At 47.5% G+C, this 10,123-nt stretch overlaps 1 protein-coding gene across 1 annotated transcript; it reads left to right on the forward strand.

Annotated features, from left to right (window-relative positions):
• Window positions 1–1,161: 1,161 nt before the first annotated feature.
• LOC114389807 lies at window positions 1,162–3,027 on the forward strand. Its single transcript, XM_028350539.1, has 4 exons — window positions 1,162–1,392; window positions 1,480–2,219; window positions 2,355–2,547; window positions 2,716–3,027. The coding sequence occupies exons 1-4, from the start codon at window positions 1,162–1,164 to the stop codon at window positions 3,025–3,027; spliced, it is 1,476 nt and encodes a 491-aa protein (XP_028206340.1).
• The last annotated feature ends 7,096 nt before the right edge of the window (window positions 3,028–10,123 follow it).

Raw genomic sequence — 10,123 nt, forward strand, 5'->3', positions numbered from 1 at the left:
CAATCCTATGCCTTTGCTCAAAATTGTGTGCGAATCCGATACTCTGACAACTTATCTTTGGAATGCATTCAAGTTTAGTTCTTTGTCGCATTATTCACTGCATGTTTGTTCTTTTAGGAAAAACACCATAACTAAACATGCTCTAAGGCACCCTTATCGAACCTGTTCTAAGACTAGAGTCATGGGTGAAATAGAAAAGGTGCAAAAACATATGAAGGCCGATATGGTGGCCTTGAAAGATCAAAAGGCTTCCATGATGGAAGCCATGTAAAGCATGGAGAGAATGATGGAAAGTAACACGATCGCCACTAGGGCCGCCGCTGGGGCAGATCTTACCCATCCCTCTGCCACGAATCAAGCACATCAAGCTGTCCCGAACATGGTAGGACAAGAAGGAGAGGTGTTGGGTAGCACCAGTAGCCCACAGATGGAGTATAATAGAAATGCTTACCCCTACGGCTTACCCCCCAATTATACGCCACCCACCATGCATGAGAATGTTCATCATGCCATTCTCGTTACCTTCGAGGGTCAACAAACCCAGCCTGCAGGCGGCCCTTGTGAAGAACCTCGGGAGCATGCTCAAGGTGACTTTGACCCATATCCCCCATTCACCGCCAAGGGGTCGGCGTTCAATACTATGCCTCAACTCAATACCTCAGGAGCTTCTCAACCCCACCCCTAGCAACCGCTGCATGTCTCAGTAGGGGGGCTGCCTCCAACAGTGGAAGAAAGAGAAAAGCTTGATGTCATCGAAGAGACATTAAGAGTAGTCGAAGGGTTTGGAGATTACCCCTTCGCTGACATGACAAATTTATGTTTGGTACCAGATGTTGTCATCCCTCCAAAATTCAAGGTGCTAGATTTTGATAGATACAAGGGGACCACTTGCCCCAAAAATCACATGAAGATGTATTGCTGGAAAATGGGTGCATATTCTAGGGACGAGAAGCCATTGATGCATTTCTTCCAAGATAGTTTGACCAGAGCAGTAGTCATCTAGTACACCAATTTGGAGGCCTCTCGCATCCGATCATGGAAGGATTTGATTACTACATTCATTAGGTAATACCAATACAACACTGACATGGCTCATGATAGAACCCAGCTACAGAACATGAGCAAATGGGAGCATGAATCATTTAAGGAGTACGCCCAACGATGGAGGGACTTGGCAGTGCAAGTGGCACCCCCATGGTCAAAAGAGAAATGATCACGATGATAGTAGACACACTGCCCGTGTTCTACTATGAAAAGTTGGTGGGCTACATGCCCTCTAGCTTCGTGGATCTAGTGTTCACGGGCGAGAGGATTGAAGTATGCCTAAAAAGAGGGAAGTTCAACTATGCCGCCCCTGCCAGTACAAGTAACAGAAGATTCGAAGCAACTGGGGCAAAGAGGAAATAATGGGATGCCCATGCCATGACCTCGGCTCCTGCTTGGCTAAAAGCCTAGTAAACCCCTCACGATACTTACTAGTATGCCCAGCATCATCCAAGCTTTTCGGCCTGCACTGAAAACCTCTCTAACTCGACGCCCATCCAGCAAAGGACATCCGCCCAACCACAAAGAGCCCCCACTCAAAACCCAGCTCCTACACAACCTCGCCCCGCCAACGGTTCCAATCCTAGCACGAGTGCCAGTCCGGGGAGGAACCCTCCAGTAAAGAAGCTTCCAGAGTTCGCCCCAATTATGACGTCATACGGGGACTTGTTGCCATCTTTGATCGCCAACCAAATGGCATTTGTGACCCCCAGAAGGATTTACCAGTCTCCTTTCCCTCGATGGTACAACACTTACACAACCTACGCGCATCATGGGGGCACCCCGGGGCATTCTATAGAACAATGTGTGGCCCTCAAGCATAAGGTTCAAAGTTTGATCAACGCGGGATGGCTAACATTCCAAGAAGATGACCCAAATGTAAAGACAAATCCGCTTGCCAATCATGGGGGATCGACAGTAAATGCAATAGAGAAGTGCGAACTTCAAAGGATGAAGCAAATAAAGGACATGGTAACCTCTAGGAGGTTTATCTTTGAGGCGCTGCAAGAGGCGGGCATGATTTTCTTTGATGTGCATAAGGAGGATTCTTTTTTGATGCATCTGAGTGCATCGCATGACATGGAAACCTGCTCGACGGCAGAGGAGCTGCTACAGCGAATGATGGACCAAGGCCGATTTGAGATCGACGATGCAAGCAAGGGGGAGCAACATGTGTGCATGCAATCGGCAGACAAAAGCCCAAGTAAACCCAAACCTTTGGTGATCTATTTCACTAGAGACACTATCTCCCAAAAACCCTGAGGCTCTCAACCTATCTCGGGAAGCAAGCCTGTCCCGTTCCCTTACAGAAGCAACAGGGCTGTCCCATGGAGGTACGCCTCTCAAAAGCCAAACAAAAAGAAGGACAAGGCCATCGGGGGTGACCTACCCTCTGCCAAAGTTACCAACATCACTGGCATGAGCGGTATGACCCACAGTGGACGTATCTTTGCGGTACCTGACCCGTTGGTGCGATCCAAGGATGCCAAGGGAAAAGCGAAGGTAGGTACGGAATAAAGCGACAAAGTAAGCCCAACTCTGGATGAGGATGTCCCGGTTGGGAGATTCACTGAGAAAGAAGAAGACTTCGGTGGAAAGAAGGTATCCGTTGAAGAAGCAAATGAATTCCTTTGGATCATTCAACAAAGCAAATTCTAAGTGATTGAACAGCTCAACAAGACCACAGTTAGGGTCTCCCTGTTGGAACTACTCATGAGTTTCAAGCCTCATCGAGTGCTGTTGGTTAAGGTATTGAATGAAGCCCATGTGGCCCAAGATATCTCTGTGGAGGACTTCGAGGGTATCGTCAACGACATTACTGCCAATAATTACCTCACCTTCACCGATGAGGAGATACCCTTTGAGGGGCGGGGACATAATAGGGCCTTGCATATGTCTTTCAAGTGTATGGACCACATCGTGGCTAAGGTACTGATCGACAATGGCTCATCACTTAATGTTATGCCCAATGTCATACCCTAATTTCGTCCGGGGACCTTTGCTTGATGACATGCAACTTTTGTTTGGTCCTTGTGAGGTGCTTGGCACATCATTAGGCAATTTGTGAAATTCCGGGACATGCCGGAAAACAAAAGAAAATATTGATGCACAATCCGTAAGGTTTCGTGACACACCGAAAGTCAAATGGAAGCATCGTTGCACAATTAGTGAGCTTCCGTAACATTCCGTAAGTCAAAAAGGGGATGATTATGTAATCCGCAAGGTTCCGTAACATTACGGAAAGAAAACAAGTATCGTTACGAAATTCGTAAGTTTTCGTAACTTTACGAAAAAGAATCACAAAAAAAAAAGGCAGCGGGGGTGTACTTAATGGGGGTGCAAATAGCAACCAGGCCCACTTGGGCCCTCCAGAAGATTCCTCTAGAAGGCTGTTGCTTCTGGAGGAAGCAACCCTGCTCGCCTGGGCGAGCTGGGTGGCAAGCTTCTCCCCCAATTTTCTATAAATAGGGGGAGAAGTGAAGTGAAAAAGGGTTCAGCCCCTTAGGCACTTCTCTCTCTTTCGAATTTGCTTAGAAAAATTGTTTCCGTGAAGAAAATCCAAGCCGAGGCACTTCCGTAACGTTTCCGTGAGTGATTTCGCGAAGGTTTTCGACCGTTCTTCGACGTTCTTCATTCGTTCTTCATCGTTCTTCGGTCTTCAACGGGTAAGTACCTCGAACCAAGCTTTTCGATTCATTCTATGTACCCGTGGTGGTCCACATTGTGTTTCGTGTATTTTCCTTCTCGTTTTCATTTACTTTCCGTACCCTTTTTGACGTGCTTAAGCCATTTTATTTAAGTCATTTCTCGCTTAACCTAAAAATAAAATAAATTTCCACCGATCGTTTGAATTGTATTATCCGTTAACTTCGGTTAAAATGAATTCCGACCGTTCGGTCGTACCGTAACCACGTTGGAAATAAAAAAAAGAGGTAAAATAATAATATAATAATCAAAAATACCTTTTAGTAAAATAAAGCGAAAAATCAATCGGACGTTTTCTCTTTGGGATTTCTCATTCTTAATTGAATTGACTAATAACTAAAGTGAAACTAAGGCTAAAATCAACTCGCCTAGTCAAGCTTGTCCACAAAAATAGGATTTTGAAAGTTAATCATTTCTGTTTTTTACTAAGTAAAATGGATCGTTTTCAAGGTCCAACGCCTTAAAATGATCACCTTTTAAGTAAAAAAGAATCACTTGATTCACGCATAAGAAAGAACTACGTAGGTCTGATTTCCTCATCGCAATTGAGGAATACGTAGGAGCAAAGGGAAACACCCTTGTCGACCACAAAAAGAGAAAAAATATAAAAAGGGTATAAAGGATATAAAGACATAAAAAGGGAACATAAAAAATCAAAGTCATGTTTGCACATTCGATTAAAGGCTGCCGTCCCTTGGGACAGACGTGTGGGGTGCTAATACCTTCCCCGTGCGTAAATACAACTCCCGAGCCTTTCACTTAAAAGTTCGTAGATCGCGTCTTTTCCGTTTTTTCCGACGTTTTCCTCAAATAAACGTTGGTGGCGACTCCGCGCGTATTCCTTTCGTGGAACACGCATCCCGCGAGTCTCGCGTCGCCCTCCCGCCGAAGGGTAGGTTGCGACAGTTGGCGACTCCACTGGGGACCTGTTTTTAGAGAGTTAGGCCATTTAATCTTGTGCAATGCTTTACCATGACTTACTCCTTTGTTGGTTTCCCTTCATTATGTTCTTGTGTATATAAACTCTTTGTTGCTTTTAGTGCGTTTTAAAATGTATGCATGAGGTAAATATTTATTCATTTGATGCACACAAACACCAACACTATTTGCACACACTGTGAGTTGAAAAAGGGCCCTATACCCGGGTTCATAGGAACATAAGGAGTGGAGGTGAATCTGTGAGCATGCTAGGTCTCCGACTTGCTTGATTACAGTGAACCCTCATCTAGGGTTTTCCTCTTTGAAAACATATTGTTGCTAGTAGTCCCTACTGCTGCTTGTATGTTCTTCGAAGGGGATAATACCTCTAGAAACCATCAAGAGAGATATGACTACCTTGGGGTTATCACTAAATGCCTAGTTAGCTCTCTCCCTTATAGGTCCCTTAAATAGGGGCACGGAGCAAACACGCTGCGTGCCATTTTTTCACACTGCCATGCATAAGTATCATATACCCTTTTGCTTATGTTCAGTGAATATTGTCATACTATGTACATTCCCGCATTGCGCCTTTTGCATATGCATCGCATATGGGTTCTGTCTTGATCCCCTCTATAGACAAATCAACGGAGGGTCCGGGTCACCGTTTTAAATACATACGTTGAGGCAGTTTGCTACCCCTAGACGTTGTGTCTAAGAAGGAGACAATGTCCCGGGCACCCGCATTCTTAAATTACATCTGTGTCATATGCATTCCTTCATGCATTCATCCATTCCACCCATGAGATATCGGAGTTTTGATTTGCACCAGCTTTTTGTCTCACTTTAGTAAGCATGGGGACAAATCAAACCGGCAAGAGGTTTTACCAAGTCAAGGTTAAAGGCCTAGATACCACCAGCATCAAGGAATTAGGGCGGTTGATGGAACCGCTCCAAATGCAAGCCTTCCGCAAGACTTATGGAAAGATCTTAGAGTTGACCATAGTAGAGGTATCCATAGAAGCCATTGCATCACTCACCCAATACTACGACCAGCCTTTGAGATGCTTCACGTTCGGAGACTTCCAATTGGTACCAACCATTGAAGAATTTGAGGAAATTCTAGGATGTCCTCTCGGGGGAAGAAAACCATACCTTTCCTCTGGGTGTCTCCCCTCTTTGAGTAGAATTGCAACTGTGGTCAAGGATTCAAGAAGAGGTTTGGACCGCATAAAACAGACTCGAAACGGCATAGCGGGCCTACCACGGAAGCACCTAGAAGACAAGGCGAGGGGTATGGCCAATCAAGGAGATTGGGTCCCGTTTATGGATGTGTTAGCTTTGCTAATTTTTGGGGTCGTCCTCTTTCCAAACGTAGATGGTTTGGTGGACCTAGCAGCAATCGACGCTTTCCTTGCATACCACCATAGCAAGGAAAGTCCGGTGGTAGCTGTCTTGGCAGATTTATTTGACACATTTAATCGAAGGTGCAAAAAGAGTAGCGCACGGATCATCTGGTGCGAAAAGAGTAGCGCACACATTTAACCATGACGGAGGCCATGTTAGGAATGAGGCAGCTCATGGAGAAAAACGTGGCCACCGCTGCCGCTGTCAGTTCGGCTGCCGAAGCAGACCCAACTCTCTTGGCAACTGCGTACCATCCTCTCTCAAACATAGTAGGACGGGGAAGGGACACACTGGGGCACGATGGCAACCCTCATCTGGGATACAACCGAGCGGCTTACTCTTATGGATTGCCGCCCAACTACTCACCACCCGTCCTGCAAGACGATGCGGGCCATATTGCTTCTCCCGTCCTTGAAAGAGAGCCTCCTCAACAGCCCGACGAGGTCCACAAAGACCCTCAAGACTATGCTCGAAGGGATGTCGAGTTCTATCCCCCGATCCCCGAAGGGCCGGCACCCAGCACGTTGCCTCAGCCCAACATCACGACACAACCAATAGTTTTGTCCACGGAAGGACCGCCCCCGGCAACTGAAGAAAGGAGGAAGCTCGATCTCCTCGAGGAGAGATTGAGAGCCGTGGAAGGATTTGGGGACTATCCGTTCGCAGACATGACGGATCTTTGCTTAGTACCCGATGTTGTTATCCCCCCGAAGTTCAAAGTACCGGACTTCGACAAGTATAAAGGGACGACTTGTCCCAAGAACCATCTTAAGATGTACTGTCGCAAGATGGGCGCACACTCTAAGGATAAGAAGCTATTAATACACTTTTTTCAAGATAGCTTGGCCGGAGCCGTGGTAGTTTGGTACACTAATTTGGAAGCTTCCCGTATCCGTACTTGGAAGGATCTGATTACTGCCTTCCTAAGGCAATATCAGTGTAATTCCGATATGGCTCCCGATCGCACTCAGCTGCAGAATATGTTCAAGAAAGAGGGCGAAACCTTTAAAGAATACGCACAGCGGTGGAGAGATCTGGCGGCACAAGTGGCTCCTCCCATGGTTGAGAGAGAGATGATCACCATGATGGTAGACACTCTGCCAGTGTTCTACTATGAGAAGCTAGTAGGTTACATGCCGTCCAGCTTCGCGGACCTAGTGTTCGCCGGGGAAAGAATCGAGGTAGGGTTGAAAAGAGGAAAGTTCGATTACGTTTCCTCCACGAGTGCGAATGCCAAAAGAATCGGGACAACGGGGGCAAAAATGAAGGAAGGAGATGCCCATGCCGTCTCTTCAACGCCCGCGTGGGTCAAACCCCCGCAGACACCTCATGGTACCCATCAGTACGCGCAACATCACCCGAGCTTCTCGGCTTATACCGGGAACGCCTCTAGTTCAACACCTGTGCAGCTTAAGGCACCCACCCAGAGGGAAGCTCCCCAAGTTCCAACTCCGAACACAACTCGCCCGGCCGGTAATTCCAACGCAACAAGGAACTTCCCTCCGAGGCCATTTCAAGAATTCACCCTACTCCCAATGACGTACGAAGACCTCTTGCCGTCCCTCATCGCCAACCATTTGGCCGTGGTAACTCCCGGAAAGGTCCTCCAACCCCCTTTCCCAAAGTGGTATGACCTTAACGCAACTTGCAAGTACCATGGGGGTGTCCCGGGGCATTCCATTGAAAAATGCTTGGCCCTTAAATACAAAGTCCAACATTTGATAGATGCTAGATGGCTGACTTTCCAAGAGGATCGGCCCAATGTGAGAACCAACCCGCTCGCCAATCATGGAGGGGGAGCGGTTAACGCCGCTGAGTCCGATAGGCCGCGCAGGTCTAAACCTTTAAAGGATGTGGCAACCCCTGGGAGGTTTATCTTTGAGGCCCTACAAAAGGGAAGTGTGATACCTCATAGTGGGCGTAAGGAGGATTCCTGTTTACTGCATTCCGGCGAGCTGCATGACATGGAAACGTGTTTGGGAGTAGAGGAATTGTTACAGCAAATGATAGATCAAGGTCGACTGGAAGTTAGCAGTGAAGGAAGAGAGGAGCAGCATATATGCGTGCAGTCCACGGATGGGAGCAGTGTTGCGAAGCCCAAACCCTTGGTGATATACTTCACCAAGGGCACAGCTTCGCAAAACCCGGACACCCCTTAGCAGCTAAACCTGTTCCTTTCCCATACCAAAATAGCCACGCAGTCCCATGGAGATATACACCTCCGAGGGGGGAGGAAGAAGAAGCCACCGACGTCAGCTCGTTGTCGACTAAGGTAACAAATATCACGGGACTGAGTGGTGTGACCCGTAGCGGTCGTGTGTTTACGCCTCCGGACCTACCAGTCCAACCCGCGAACGTCAAGGGGAAAGGAAAAGTGGTGGAGGAACAAGATGGTGAAGCACCCCACGCTTCGAATAAAGATATTCTGGCGAAAGGTCTTCCGGAGAAAAAGGATGGTAAAAAGGAGGTGTCGCTAGAGGAAGCCAGTGAGTTCCTCCGTATAATTCAGCAGAGCGAATTCAAGGTTATCGAACAGCTCAACAAAACTCCGGCCAAGGTCTCGCTGTTGGAGTTACTCATGAGCTCCGAGCCTCATCGGGCTCTGCTAGTAAAAGTTCTGAACGAGGCCCATGTGGCCCAAGACATCTCGGTAGAAGGTTTCGGAGGGCTGGTCAATAATATCACTGCTAACAACTATCTCGCCTTCGCCGAAGAAGAAATCCCCGCCGAGGGGAGAGGGCATAATAAAGCTTTGCACGTATCAGTCAAGTGTATGGACCATATCGTAGCCAAAGTGCTCATCGATAATGGTTCCAGTTTAAACGTGATGCCTAAGAGCACTTTGGAGAAATTACCATTCAATGCCTCCCACTTAAAGCCGAGTTCAATGGTGGTTCGTGCCTTCGACGGCACCCGCCGAGAGGTTAGGGGAGAGATCGATCTCCCAGTACAGATAGGCCCTCACACCTGTCAAGTTACTTTCCAAATAATGGATATTAACCCCCCCTACAGCTGTCTGTTGGGGCGTCCGTGGATCCACTCAGTGGGAGTTGTTCCCTCTACACTCCACCAAAAGTTGAAATTCGTAGTGGAAGGGCATCTGGTCATCGTATCAGGCGAGGAAGACATCTTGGTGAGCTGCCCATCCTCTATGCCTTATGTGGAAGCCGCAGAGGAGTCATTAGAAACCGCTTTCTAGTCTTTTGAGGTGGTAAGCATTTCCTCTGTGGACTCCTTCTCTGGGCAGCCTTGCCTGTCCGATGCAGCAGTAATGATGGCCCGAGTTATGTTGGCGAACGGTTACGAACCCGGAATGGGTTTAGGCAAAGACAACGGCGGCATAACTAGCCTGATAAATGCCAAAGGAAATCGTGGGAAGTATGGTTTAGGCTATAAGCCCACTCAGGCAGATATAAAGAGAAGCATCGCGGGAAGGAAGAGCGGTAGTCAAAGCTCGCGGTTGAGACAAGAAAGTGAAGGAAGCCCGCCCTGGCACATAAGTAGAAGCTTTATAAGCGCGGGTCTGGGGGACGAAGGTCAAGTGGTCGCGATATACGAAGATGATGTTCCGAGTACATTGGATTTGGTACGACCATGCCCTCCTGGTTTCCAGCTGGGAAATTGGCGAGTGGAGGAATGCCCCGGCGTTTACGCAACGAGCATAATGTAAACCTTTACGGTTTTAAAAGCTCTATAGTTGGGCCTAGGCTTTAGAGTTTTTCTTTTGTTAAGGCTTTGTGTCTTTTTGTTTTTGAATTTATAATACAAGGATCTTTCTTCATCTGTTCCTACGTCTCTACCCATTCTCATCCATTTGCATGTTTACTTCTTTATTTCTGAAACGGTAGATCCGATGACGAGTCCCCCGAAGGTACTAATACCTGGGACCCGCCTATCAACTTCAAGCAAGAAACGAATCAAACGGAAGATGAAGGGAAAGAGGATGTGAGACTTCCCCCAGAATTAGAAAGGATGGTCGCCCATGAGGACCAAGAAATGGGGCCTCATCAAGAAGAAACAGAACTAGTAGACTTGGGAATTGGCAATG

The sequence above is a fragment of the Glycine soja genome, chromosome 16, assembly GCF_004193775.1.
Source record: "Glycine soja cultivar W05 chromosome 16, ASM419377v2, whole genome shotgun sequence".
Classification (NCBI taxonomy): Eukaryota; Viridiplantae; Streptophyta; class Magnoliopsida; order Fabales; family Fabaceae; genus Glycine; species Glycine soja.